General features: G+C 38.6%; 1 protein-coding gene across 5 annotated transcripts in view; it reads right to left on the bottom strand.

Annotated features, from left to right (window-relative positions):
* Nucleotides 1–8,323: 8,323 nt before the first annotated feature.
* LOC117300700 (insulin receptor substrate 1-like) overlaps nucleotides 8,324–15,297 on the bottom strand; it is a 119,561-nt gene continuing 112,587 nt past the window's right edge. For all 5 annotated transcript variants that reach the window (XM_033784441.1, XM_033784444.1, XM_033784443.1 and 2 more), the window contains one exon: nucleotides 8,324–11,384. In XM_033784441.1, the coding sequence (XP_033640332.1) occupies nucleotides 10,099–11,384 (1,286 nt within the window). In that variant the 3' untranslated portion in view covers nucleotides 8,324–10,098. The remainder of the gene's footprint in view (nucleotides 11,385–15,297) is intronic.

The following is a 15,297-nucleotide window of genomic DNA, read 5'->3' as shown; positions in this document are numbered from 1 at the left end:
TCAGACCTGATGTCTTTTATTTGAGTAAGAAATTACCTCTTTCTCAAAATCTACTTCACTTCAGAGAGAGCCGTTTCTCACTATGCTAAACACCATTAACATCTCTCCATTGCTCGTTACCAAGTAAGTGTTTATACTAAACCTTTTTTTTTAAGTTAGAGATTGATCGGCCATCTAGGTCACGAGAAATAGTGAAAACCGATTACACAATAGTGTTCAGTGCCTTTAAAGACAGTGGACACTGTTGGTAATTATTGTCAAAGACCAGTCTTCTCACTTGGCATCTCAACATATGCATAAAATAACAAACATGTGAAAATTTGAGCTCAATCGGTCATCGAAGTTGCGAGATAATTAATGAAAGAAAGAAAACACCCTTGTCACACGAAGTTGTGTGTTTTCAGATGCTTGATTTCGAGACTTCAAGTTCTAAATCCGAGGTCTCGAAAACTACGTCACTTCAGAGGGAGCCGTTTCTCACAATGTTTTATATTATCAACCTCTCCCCATAACTCGTAATCACGAAAGGTTTTATGATAACAATTTTTTGGGGGTAATTACCAATAGTGTCCATTGTCTTTAAGTGGTGATACCAGCCACTGGTGGAAAAAGTATCACAGGCAAACACCTGCATAATTAGGTAATGGCGGCTTAGTTACCATGTGATGTTAATATGGGTGTCCCTACAGGTAAACCGTTAGGCGTGATATCACTGTTTTGTTTTTTCGTTTTGTTTTTATATAATAATTATATGTGGCCTCTTCTATTAACGGTCATATCCGTCACCCGTCACAACAAACAGTTTGAGTTAATATAGGAACTTAACACTATTAATCAATAGCCAATGCACCTTCATTAATCAAATTAATCAATAGCCAATGCACCTTCATTAATCAATATAATCAATAGCCAATGCACCTTCATGTTGCTCACACAGACACCCACCACTGAGCGATGCAAACAAGAGTGACGTCAGGGAACCCAACATGACGTCTTCGGTCCTTCCCATTGTTATTGGAATTTGAGCGTGAAGTAACTAATAAAGTAAACGGAAAGATTACGTCTTTTAAATGTTGCTAGAGCTGGCGATGATCGAGTCTATCATCTATACTCTTCAAATATTTGGCCAGGAATGGGCGCATCACAGCCCTCTCTTTTGCTGTCATCATCTTCTTGTCAGCACTTCTCCTCAAGGGTTGTGCATCGTACAAGGTGTGGCATATATTGGGAGGATGTGGCACAATCGCAATGGTGTATCATCATTTCATACCCCCATTTCTTCATTTTTGTCTTGCATTATCCCACCTCTGAACAGTTCATTGAGAGACTTCCATGTTAAAAAAAGCTCACACTTTGCCCCGGCGTTTCAGGAAAACAACAACAACAACAACCATTTAAATTTGGTTAACTTATTATGTTATTACAACCATAGAGATTAAGGATGGCTTGTAAACAGTGATAAACTTGACACCCACCTGTTGCCTATTAGCGCGTCATCTGACACGCAGAGGTTTGTGTGACGTCACGGTACTAAGAATGACATCACTTGGGGGCGTGCCATTATTTTCCATACATGTATTACCGTTGCATGTGTTGCACGTCACCAAGCCAAACATTAAGCGATTTGATGAAATCATCCATTGTGGAAACTAAAAAAATTCGAGATATTAAGAGAGTACTGCATTTATCTGTGACGTCATCGGGGAACACCATTCCAATCGTTCATCACAATTAGTGGTTTTAACCTTAATGGCGGGTAAAATAATTTCGTCATATTAAAAAAGTAGGGCCTACTGCATAACATGTGACGTCACCGGGAAAATGTGGTATTTCAATAATATTAACCAATCATTTCATCACAAACATTGGGTAAAATAACTAGGTCGTCAAAACAGTAGGGCATACTGCGTAACATGTGACGTCACCAGAAACTGTGGTATCACGATAATTATTGACTCACTATTCTAGTCCTCCAGCACAAACATTTGCTTTAACTTTAACTAGGCCATCTCAAGACAGTATAATGCATAACATGTGACGTCATCGGGAAACTGTTGAAACTGTTGTATCTCAATAACTATTGATTCACTTTTCCAATCCTTCAGCACAAACAGTGGTTTTAAGAACATTTATGAGTGTCACCAGGTACCCAAAATCACAGCCTGTCATATTCAACCACGATGCGTGTGTGAGTTAGACTCGACAGACGTTGCGATCAAACCAATCAACTTCTTGTGCTAATAATCCAACCATTGTTATATTTAGGTTGCAAATAAACTGCTAATTTGTTCTATACTCCATTCTATATTATTAACTAGAAGGAAACTTTGCACAATCCTAGTCTTGATATTCATTCATAAAATCATTCATTCATGAAACTTCGTTCATGTGAGACCGACCATGTTTTTTTCGAAAACTACGTCGCTTCAGAGGGTGCCGTTTCTCACAATGTTTTATACTATCAACCTCTCCCCGCTACTCGCAAGTGAGGTTTTATGCTAATACATATTTTGTATAATAACCAATAGTGTCCACTGCCTTTGAAGTAAAGTTTAATGTTTTTTTTTTACCCATTTGCATAAGGGCACCAGTCGTACACGTACGTAAAGACCTATACATGTACATCATGGTTACCCTGACCCAAATCATGCAACAATGGATGTCCCATTTCTTTATAAAAACAATCCTGCATGCAGAGTCGAAAAGATGCATTATGTGACTTGAAAGGGAAAATAAAACAATGGAATGTCCTTTCCTGAATCTTAATACAGTTCCAATCTAAACAATAAATGGCAAATAAATGAAACCTTAATCATTGGATAATCAAGGTTCCCTCCTACACTAATGCAATTTTTCATATTTATACCTCAAACAGATATTTGTTTTTCTGTCAGGAAAAAAGTAGCTATGGGGGGGGGGGGGGGGTCATTAATGTAGTGATCAAGTCGATTGTGCCTTTTCGATATGAAAAGAAGTTGGCAAATCTTTGTGGTCTCGGTCCATTTCTACTGATGAAATCGTCGCAATAATTAGGCCGTATAGGCCATCCTTTATAATAATTACTTTTATTCGTTCACAATTGACGACAACTGTACTGCAAATCAAATTAACATACACGGACCCCGCCCTCGTATAGAATGCAGCAACTTCGCTACATTCGTATTTTTGTCTTTATGTCAAAAGTCGTAAAGTATCACTGAATTGGACAGCGCCACCATTTTGCTGACACTTGGGTGGTGGTGGGGGTGGTGGTGGTTGGGGAGGGGGGGGGGGGGTAAGGGTTCTGACCGTGGAGCATTTTTTCTGTACATGATATATAAAAATGCCACCCGTTTTAAATTTAGAAAACAAAACTCCACATGGAAAAGCACTATCCCGACAGTGGCATTGGTGGTGTACGTGAAACAAAAAATAAATTGGGAGCGGGGAGGGGCCACGCCCACTCTCGTGTTACACGACTAAAACATTATAGCAAAAGAGGCCAGATATTTCGACGGAGTTGTTTCTTGTTTTATTACATATTTAAATGAATAACATCAGCAGCGTGTACATATTATTTTATAACATTCATAAACTTTCAAGTAAAATTTGTCGGATGTATTTACATAGAATTTGCTTATTTTGTATAACTGATAACTTTACAAGTAAAGAACGGACAACTCCCACCCTCCAAATATGTATGTGATTACGCAATATTTGTTAACAAAATTACATCGTTGAAAGGCAGTGGACACTATTGGTAATTACTCAAAATAATTATTAACATAAAACCTTACTTAGTAACGAGTAATGGGGAGAGGTTGATGGTATAAAACATTGTGAGAAACGGCTCCATCTGAAGTACCATAGTTTTCGAGAAATAAGTAATTTTCCACGAATTTGATTTCGAGACCTCAGATTAAGAATTTGAGGTCTCGGAATCTAGCATCTGAAAGTACACAACTTCGTGTGACAGTGGTGTTTTTTCTTTCTTTACTATGATCTCGCAACTTCGACGACCAATCAAGCCCAAATTTCCACAGGCTTGTTATGTTATGCTTATGTTGGGATACATCAAGTCAGAACATTGGTCTTTGACAATTACCAATAGTATCCAGCGTCTTTTATGTTGCGTTCAGTATTTTTGGCAGTTGAATTTATTCACTAAATAATTGAAAGCAAACAGTGATATTAGTCACACTAGTCGCAAGTCACATTACTACGTTTGATTTTAATAAGTTTTAAAATTATTAAATACACGGATTGACAAAAACAAAGAATACAGAAGAAGAACAAAATTACATCCGTTAAAAAAAAAAGGTAATCTGATGTTTTGGTTTGCACATTCCTTTCCGAGAGGGTGACTAAAAATAACAAACGAAATAAACAATATAATAAATAAACTTACTAATATAGTATCATCAGAAAAGTGATAAAGTGACAGTGTCAGCTTGAGCACAATTTGCGTCTTCAGAATTGTGCTTCAAACGAGTAAGAACTTCTAACAAGTAAAGTAGAATCAAAATAATAGCACAATGGAGTAACATTTAAAAGAAAGAAACACTTGATGTATTTTAAAATCTCTGCGTTCCAGAAAGAAAAAGTCGTTTTACTGTAGACGACCTCCTTCATACCACACGAAGAACCACTAACACAAGGCAGTAAGCAGTAAAAAAAAAAAATGCTCCTGATAAAAAAAAATAATAATAATAAATAATACGGCACTGCTCTTACATTTTGACCGCTATAATTTCTTTTTTTTTATGCGATCAAACTTTCACGCACGGTTTTCCTGAAGCACGATTTCGCGATTTCTCATGTCACTTTTCGATACTTTCGTTACGTCCTTGTCGGGCACAAACACGACGAAATGGATAAAGAATGGAAAAAAAAATGGGGGAAAAAAAAAGAGAGAGAAAACAAAAATGAGAAGTAATTAAGCAGCATTTAAGTGATTTCTGAGGTACATACAAGTTCTGGTCCCAATTCCAGGTTTCAGCTAACACAGGCGGCAGGTTTCGCCATGATAATACCATATTCGACAGTTCCCGGCGATTTAGTTGATTAAAATACCCTTCTATGTTTAATATGTTTAGCTTAAAGCCATTAGACACTTTCGGTAAACAGTATTGTCCAAGTCCCACACTTAGTGTATCACAACTTATATATAAAATAACAAACCTGTGAAAATTTAGGCTCAATCGGTCATCGGAGTCGGGAGAAAATAACGTGAAAACCCACTCTTGTTTCCGCACGTTTCGCCGTGTCATGACATGTGTTTAAAATAAATCCGTAATTCTCGCTATCGAGATTTGATATTGTTTTAATGTTTTCTCAAAAAGTAAAGCATTTCATGGAATAATATTTCAAGAAAACACATAACATAATTGGTTTTTGCTGTAAACGAAACAGTTGTTGCTGGCAGTAAAATCACTTTATGTAATCCACATTACACCAAAACGGACTAACCTGTAAAAGTTAAGAATAGATTGGCCATCTGGGTTACGAGAAAAAACAGTAACGTTCGAAAACATTTGTTTGCAAAACATCGATTAAAACAGAATAATAATAAAACGCCCTCACTGAGCAATCAACTCCATTATGGAAAATTGGTTTGATTAATTTCTCATCAAAAATTGATGTTTAGACATAAATATTTCATTGGACGTTTTCTATTTACATCATCATTGGTACTTGCCAGCCCTCTGCTGCCCTCTGCTGACTTCAAGTGGCCACAGTTGCCATTTTGAGAAATTTGATTTGGTAGTAGAGACCTCGATTATTGATAGCATGCCTCTAAGCTCACGGGTACCAACATGAATCAAAATCAAATGCTTCAAAATACTGTTAGAATAACGAACTTGTCGATGCATTTATGGAAAAAAAACGCTAGTTCTACATCTTTCTCACATACATCTCATGCCGACTTTTACTCTGCAAATACCATTCGTCTGAACAGTGACTCATTAAGCGATTCTTGATGTGCCAATATATATCCGCGCCGACGACGTAATCACACTTTCACGTTTTCGTTCGAAGATGACGTTTTACTTTCTTAACTAGAGGATGAAGCACACTGCGAAGTTTGCCTTAAGGCGGCTAGCTTACATTGCCAATTCGTTACTGCCAACAAGCGTAATTAGACTAGAAAGACCGGCCGTCTCTCACCCGGAAGCTACGGACGGCTTTGTTGGGGTTTTAGTTGAAGGAGCAGGCCCGCCTTCGGCCCTGAGCGATAGGAGGTGATTCAACAGAAATACAGTGTTGGTTGAAATGAGATTGGATCACCAGGGACATCGAGTTAGAATACGAGGGCAGGGTATTAGTGTACCTGACTGTCTAATACAGATGGAGCATCAAGAACATTATACCATACACAGGCTCTGCTTGCATAAGCTAACCATCGTCAACTAGAATGAATCAGGATTAAAAACATAGGATTCGAAATGCCTCTGGCTACCGGGCAACATCGGTAGTCTAGCTAGTAGGACACTGCTCTAGAATTGCAAGGGTCGTGGGTTTGAACCCCACCCAAGTAACATGCCTGTGATATTTTGTTTTCAAAGAGCTCAGGAAAGTACTGAGTATACAGTGCTAACACACATCGGTGTATGGGTAAATACCAAAATTAATATAGAATGAATCCACAACATAGATCTGGGGTATTGTTTTGTGTACACACAGCACTCGACAAACTTTGGTCAGAATTTGTCCTGTTTCCGGGACACCAGAGGGCCTGACCGACATCTGGGTCAGGCTGACCCCGGAAATAGTTCTGGATCAAGGGTGGGTTTCACAAAGAGTTAAGACTAGTCTTATTTGAGTTAGGAAGAATTACTTATCCTTACTTAGGACTAGATGATGAAGACATTTCACTTTTAAATGTGGGAGGAAAACTTCTTAGAATTAATCCAGGGAAAACCTATGCAGTCAAGACAGAAAAAAAACAGAAAAAGAGCAACACGCCTACAAGTTTTAAGAAAAAAAGAAAAAGAACATTTATACGAAGAAACCTTACAGATAAAGTGTGAAGAAAGTGAAGGTTTTTAAAGAAATGATACAAAATAAATAAATAAACAGTAACAACAATTAACATACTATTATAGACTTCGCAAAAAATGTTTACCAACAAACGGCACCCTCTTGTGGTTCAGTATGATGTATGTTGATATGCCAACATTTGAAACTGCAGGACCACTGTACTGTACTACAGGCCTGTATGCTTCGTTTTTGAAAGAGCAAGGGCACCAAGACATTTTCTCTTTGGCAAAGGGCACCCTATGAGGAAATTGTAAATTTCTACTGGAGCATTTCAAGGGCACCAAGGCAATGGCAAGGGGGCAACGGAGGCGATTCAACGGAGGCAATCGCCTCCGTATCAGGCCTGGTACTAAGTGACAGAGTATCACACGGCCAAGGGGAGTTTGAATCTACTGTAGGAGTGTTAAGTACATTACAAACTATAACTAAAGTACAGCTTTGTGTTCAAGTCAATTACCATACCTCAATTAACTTTTCCTTGAAATATACTTTTGTTACCTTCATTACCTGATTCAATTAAATGAACAGGGCACTTACGGAGACCCATAAAGCTAGCCAATTATCACAGGTATTTAGCATTTAGGATTGAATTCTTTTTTCTTTTTTCTTTAATAAAAGTAGGGGGAAAGGAGGAGGAAAGGAAAATACAGAAACCCACACAATTTTGTTTCAATTTCAACAATTCCAAGGTCAACCATTGCGTATGGGGACTCTGACTGCAGGGTGTTCACCTGAAAGCGAAACAGCAAGGAGAATTTGACAAAGTAGCAAAGACCGTTCCAAACATTGTGCGGTGTCATGGCCAAGCAGTTAACATCACCGGATTCAAGCTCTGGTGTTTCTGATCAGCAGAGTGTGGGTTCGAGTCCAGACTCTCACACTTGTGTCGTAGAAGGCAGTGGACACTATTGGTAATTACCCCAACAAATTATTAGCATAAAACCTTACTTGGTAACGAGTAATTAGGAGAGGTTGATAGTATAAAACATTGTGAGAAACGGCTCCCTATGAAGTAACGTAGTTTTTCGAGGAAAACAAATAAAAAAATCCACGAATTTGATTAAGAGACCTCAGGATAAGATGTTGAGGTCTCGAAATCAAGCATCTGAAAAGCACACAACTTCGTGTGACAAGGGTGTTTTTTCTTTCATTATTTTCTCGCAATTTCGACAACCAATTGAGCTCAAATTTTCACAGGTTTGTTATTGTATGCATAGGTTGAGATACACCAAGTAAGAAGTCTGGTCTTTGACAATTACCAGTAGTGTCCAGTGTCTTTAAGCAAGACGCTTATAACCATGATTGCTTAGTAAAATTGGGGAGGTAGTGCTTTTTGCTCTACCAGCCAGGCTTCTGATGGATGATACCCAAGCCAACATCCACATGTACTGTGATAGGGGTATTACCCCGTTTCAGCCCCAGGAGTAGGTGACAATGTCACCTGGGAAAATAGTTCATTTGTGGCCTACACCCTAAAGGCCCATGCCTTGTGTTTCTGGTGACTTGCATACAAAAAACACCAGTGCACAAGATCGAAGTTTGTTGGAACATCAAGTACCTTCAGAACGTCAAATGAACACAGTAATCTTGAAGTTTATTCTGTGAAAAAAAAGGAGCAGTTTGGGATCGATTCTACTAACTAACTGAAAACTTTCTTTAAAGTGTCTGAATACATTTGGTAATGACTCCGAAAATTAATTAGCATTACAATCTTAAGTCACAATAAGTACTGAATCTTTGGATAGTATAATGACTTTTGTGGGATACTAGAATTCAAAGTAGTGCTGTTCAAGAAAAAATTATCACTTTTTATCCACAAAAAGTTAATAATATAAGGGTCATTTCCACGGAAACGCTCCTCACACTCACAGACTGTGAATTCACATTAGGGATAATTATTCCTGGATGAAAATATTCACTCCAGATTTTTACGAACTTATCTAAAAAAACATGGATGACCACCTTTTCCTTTTGGAATGAAATTTTCATGGGATAGTTTTATTATAAATCTTTATTTACGTAGAACTGAATTAATCAAACAGTTTAAAAAACCAAAGGAACACTTGGCCTTTTAAAAAACAAGACCAACATCAACTTTTTCTTAAAACCTATAATAGGTTCAAAGTACAAACAAAACTGACAGTTTTGAAGGAGAATTAGTTTTCCATAAAGTATAACATGATCAAAACACCTTGTAAGACACCCAGATATTGTAACTATTAACAGTTTAACTTCAACTGTCTGTGATAATAGTTTGTTTTAAAAACTTAATTGTTTTTAAACAGTACAATATCTCATTCACTTTTTTTTATTTTTTCAAGTACATTTTTTTTTATGAAAATTAAATTTTTCAAATGTCAAGTAATATTACAACCTGAATAACTTCACAACTTCAGGGGGAAAACATTTTTGTTTAATGCCGAACGGTTCATAGCATTCAAATGAAACTTACATTCAGAAGGAGTGGGCAAGATAGTACAAGCACTATCACAAACACAAACAAGACATACACAAACTTTCTTCGCTCTTAAGTTTAGGCCAATCTTATTTATGATTATTGAAGTTATTATGAAACCAGTACAGCCGTCACTTTCACCAAACTCTTCCTAACCTAGGTGAATCTTAGGCCTTGAGGGCGAGTTAAGTTTCGTATCAATAGACGTTAGGATGAACTTAACCCATTGTAAGTTAGGACTACGTAGTTACTTGTCCTTAGAACGAGTTACCCATCCTAACTCAAAGATTAATCCTAGCATTTCGTGAAATCGTCTGCAGATCAAACTGCAAGTGTAGTTCACTTGCTCCTAAGAAAAACATCGCTTGTAAAGCTTGAACGAAGAAGAGAAAAAAATATAAGAAAAAAAGAGCAATAGAAAACGCTTCGACATACGAACAGTAAAAAGTGTCTTTAAAGTATGGAAACAAATCATTCACTATGTAAAATGTACATAGAAAACAAATTTTCTGCACGAGTATCCTGTAACAAATTTAAAACAACAAAAATGAAACTTTATTAAACACTAAAACAGATAAAACAATGAATAGCTTTTACATAAGTGAGGAATAAAAAGCAAACATCTACACTGGTCTATTTTCTCGTGTTGACGTGGCTGTGCGTAAGCCTTCTGACTTTGTGAAGTCGATGGTGGCGTAATTTGTCGCCTCCACTGGTTTCTCTTCCTCAGCTGCCCTCCGGGTGAAAGGCGATCTCGCCCGTCGCTCCAGCGGAACGGGAACATTGTTCGCGTCCGGTTGCCCGATATCCACATCAATGTAATTCAATTCCTTGTCCGCCAATGAGGTTTGGCTGGAACGGCAAGAGGAGTGGCGGGATGGTGGACCTGGACTGGGCTCGCAGCTCTTACTCCCAGACTGAAGTGCCGTCAGAGAGTTGGCACTGCCACGGGACGACAGCCCGGAACCCGTATCATTCAGACTTAGTTCGTCCATGCAGTACTTCAAATCAGCTGCACGGCGGCCAGGCACCCCTCCTGATAGTTTAGGGGACTGCGAAGGGGGTGTGCTAGGATTTCTTTGTGGCAACACATTAGAGCGAGTTAATGCCGGGGAGGTCTTAGACCATTGAGGTGGCTGAGGGGATGGCGGAGACTGTGGGCTGGTGTTTCTATGTGGCTTGACGTTCTGCCCCGTCTCCACGTTCATGTAGTCAGCCCCGTCTCTCTTACATTGAGGCACCGGGATGGGTAGTGGAGGCATGGGTCGAGGGGGGACATCTACTGGTCCTCCTTTGGGGCTGAACTCCACGTTCATGTACTCACTCTTGGATGACGACTCTGCCTTCTGCAACCCTTTGAGTAGACTCTCTACCGCCGACTGGCTTCCTCTGTCAGCTTCCTTACCTGGATTTGCTGGTCTGGAGGAGGGGACCATAAAAGTGTAATCGCTTTCAGGAGGTTTGGGTATCACAAGCGCTTCCGGTAATGCCGCATTGTCATAAGCAGTCAATTGATCATTACCTTCATCGATGTCATCCAGCATCGAGCTGTTAACATTGACATCAGGTTTAGGAATAGGGGATTTAGGGATACTGTTTTTCGGCTGAAACTCCATGGTCATATAAGTGTCGACGATAGGCTCCTTGGAATCCGATAAACTTCTGACGAGGATTTCGCTGGGCTTCATCTTCGGCTCTACCGCCTTGTTGATGCCGGATGATGTTGAGCCGCTTCCTCTTGACTTGGCGAGACTGTTCCCGGTGGGTTTAGCAGCGTTTCCGTCGGGCGCTGTACTGTTGCCATGGTGCTTGGGGACTGGTTGCATCATAGTGTAAGGCTGGTCCACCATGCTCGTTGGGGTCTTCAGAGCATCTCGACTCCCAGTACTGCCTCTCTTCTTATTAGGTGCTGTGAAACAACAAAACAAACAATACACTCAGTTATTATGGTAGAAGAACAGACAAAACCTTGGCCTCAAGGTATTGCAGAATAGCGGACTGACCGAGTGCGGATATAATTTGAAGGCTTCTTCATGAGCAATGGCAGGGCCTGTATGCTTTGTTTTTGACAGAGCAATAGCACCAAGGCAATCCTCTCCTAAGGTAAAGGGCACCCTATAATGACATTGTACATTTATACTGGAGCATTTTAAGGGCACCAAGGCAATCCCCAGGGGGCATGGAGGCAATCGCCTTTAATGCCCACGTTAAGCATCAGCCCCGTTAGTCCATGATAACTTTGTTCTCTGGGTTGCCTGAAAGAGAGTTTTACAGGGAAGATATCTCGCAGGGAAGTGAACCCTGTCCAAACACTATCACGGCAAATGTGTTTATTCTTGTACATGTAAGTACAGTGTTTAATACAGGATCTAGATTTATTTATACTGCACGATGAACTGGATTAGTTAGTATACAATGCGTTTATGCTTGTTGTATACCAGGCAAATTTTGCGAATGTGTTTAAACCCAAGCAGTTTTATTATATATTGATTTGATATTGAACCAAGACAAATTTACTCGAATGGGACTCGAACCTAAACACTATTGGATAAACATGCTGTTGCTCCACCAACTGAGCTATTTTAGCCCCATATTAGCAGTCTCCCTATTTTGTCAATATCTATGTTATGCTAAGCGTGTCCTTATACATATGTAGATGTGTATTGAGGTAACGGAAAGTGTCTTTTCCTATTTCAGTGTTGGAACATTTTTATGCAGTAAGTACAGGAAGGTTTAGCATGTGTTTTTGTGTGTTTATGGTGAGCAGCGCTATGAAATGGAAATCGTACAGTAAGCACAAAATCGACCGTTAAAAGCAGTTCTATGAAATTTGGTCAAGACCACAAATCCAGTGCGCAAGACCAGTCAACCACAAGATACTACTCAGTTGCTCCAACCTTCAAAGTAAACCGTTCATGCTTTCCAGTGAAATTGAAAACTTTATTATGTATTTGACACGCACAGTTCGATTTTTTATTTGGTAGGCAGCAGCATTTGCCATTTCCCCAGTGCACAGTCACCTGTCTTATATTTGCAATGTGCTTTACATGCAAATAGCAAGACACACAAACTTGCACCTGGAAACCATCTACATACATGTAACACAATAATGTGAGAAATTAATATAGTCAATGGGAATGGGGATTTTTCATGGAAGAAGTAGTTGTAGCTTTTAGGTATATTCTTATTAGCCTTTTTGAGATATGGTGGACAATAGGAGTGCACCATTTTCATGTATTTAATTCTCTTCATTGAATTAAATTATTTTCATTGTATTAAATTCCTCATTGAATGTATGTCATCAATTCAACTTCCCTTTTATGCTTGTATATTTTGAAGCGCTGAGTATTTATTTCATTAAATGTCTTATATTTTGTTGTTCTAAACCTCGACTCCCATTCACATTTATTCAAGTGTGGTATTTCCCTTTAATTTCTGTTAAGTTGTTCATTTGGATTTGCGACTTTGTGACAGTGTATAGAGACAGATTTACCCAAAAACCAATGTCATAGTGCTGTGTCCTACCAAACAAGTACCTCAAATGGCTTTTTGTACTGATTGCGTTTAAAGTTTGTATATTTATTGCATTGCATTTGAAGATAACCATATTTCTTAAAGTCACCTGGAAATATAATTTTTTTTCTTTCAAACATAAGAGTATATGCTTACGAACAATAAAACAATTTTTTAAGTAATTGTTTGTCACGATTTATATTTTTTTAAATATATAAAGTTGTTTGGGGGGCTGACTCCGCCTACCCCTTTTGTGACGTAAATCCGTATAGTAAACACACGTGCAAAGTACATGTACGTCCAAGTCGTGAGTTGGTACATTTCAAAAAGTGTTTTTCTGCATTCAGCAGCAATACACCTGGTCGGCATTGCCGGAAAAAAAACAAACAAAATTCTTTTTGAAACGTACAAACTCACGACTTGGTCCGTACATGTACTTTGCAATTGTGTTTACTCTACGCATTACAGGCAAAGTCTGCCTCGATTGACGTCACGAACAGCGCCCTCTCGGGTCGGGGTCTACTCTTAAATTTGTAAATAACAAAAGAACTGATTTTTTTAAACCTTAGTTAACTGTGTATTCACATTCCACTCATCAAAACACATATTAGTGACAAAAGCTTTATTTTGAAAAAATACCACTTCCAGGTGACTTTAATGATGTGAGATCTGAATACTTCAAACTCATGTGATTGTTTTCAATTATTATCGAACTCCTTTCACTATTTTGTCAAACCCATTTCTTTACAAACAAAATGGCGAACTGTATGTTCTTTTGGTTGTATTTCAAGAGGAAAAATTCTGATTTTTTGTGAACTACTCGCTAATTAGAAACGTTGTAGTTGTTTCTTGTGCATTCACAACTCTTAAAAAGGACAAAGAGCTGCAAGTTCCAAGTTCAGCATCATTTTAGAGACTTGAAGGCAGAGTGCCCCTTCACCCCGAAGCCCATCATTTACGTGTAATCATCACTATTTGCTCCGACATGTTTTACTATAGATTTTCTGAAACAATCTCGTCAGTGCAAAATGTCTTGAAAGCTAATTGGAAACATAAATTTTGTTTTGTTATAGCAATATAGAGATGATGTTGACACAGCAAATAAATTGAGACCCATTGGAAAATGTAAAATCAGAAAAAAAAACTTCAATTTCACCTTTTGGTTACAGTGGAAGTAGGTCAAATTTTGTGGTCGTTTTGCATCCACCGTGGGCATTTTGTTACAAGCCGTCATGGTCGTTATGGTCTCTAAGGTGTTGTATAATAACAGTTAAGCTATAAATCTTTGCTATAAATATATTTAAGATCATATGCCATGGAGTGTCATGACCGAGCGATCTTGTGCACTGGACTACAATTATGGTGCTGTCGTCAGAGTCTGTATTGAGGTCCCAAAAGTCAAGGCACTTGTGTCCTTTGACCACACTTTATTCTCCAGACGGAACACGTTAACCTTTGGTTTTTTTGGTGAAACCATTCGATTGTTTCAATCCTAAATAATGGAGATTTATTCATTTAAAAACAGTTAACACATACTACAACTGGGGTTTTTCACTGTTTTCTCATGACTCTTAAAGGAACACGTTGCCTTGGATCGGACGAGTTGGTCTATAAATAGCGTTTGTAACCGATTGTTATAAAATGCATATGGTTAAAAAGATGTTTTAAAAGAAGAATACAATGATCCACACAAATTTGCCTCCAAATTGCGTGGCTTTCCTTTTACTCTGCGAACTTACACAGTCGGCCATTTATGGGAGTCAAAGATTTGGCTTCCTAAAATGGCCGACCGTGTGTGTCGACGAGGTAAAAGGAAAACCACACAATTTTGAAGCAAACATTTGTGTGGATCATTGTATTCTACTTTTAAAACATCTTTCCAACCATTAGCATTTCATAACAAACAGTTACAGACGCTTTTCAAAGACCAACTCAACCGATCCAAGGCAACGTGTTCCTTTAAGTCTGATAAAGTTCAAGTGCAAATACAGGTCTTTGAAAAGTATTGGTAAGTTGCACAAATGCACACAAGTCCATGCTGCTACAGTTAACTTGTTGTAATGATCCATTAGAGAAAAAAAATCACTGTGCTGTTGTTCACTTAAAACTTACCCCTCCCCTCCCCCCCCCCCAACAAATGATGAATATTGTAATTGACAGCAACATAGTTGGCTGTAAGAAGATTAAAACGACACAGACGGGGATTGTCTGCATGCGTTCTAAGTACAGGTGAAGTGTGAAACCACTCCAAAGAATGATGGACTCGGTGTACAAAGCATTGGCATGTGCCTGCAGGGTGCTACTACATC

The sequence above is a fragment of the Asterias rubens genome, chromosome 16 (genome assembly GCF_902459465.1).
Source record: "Asterias rubens chromosome 16, eAstRub1.3, whole genome shotgun sequence".
Classification (NCBI taxonomy): Eukaryota; Metazoa; Echinodermata; class Asteroidea; order Forcipulatida; family Asteriidae; genus Asterias; species Asterias rubens.
The sequence above is the reverse complement of the archived record's forward strand: the minus strand, read 5'-3'. Positions and strand labels throughout refer to the sequence as shown.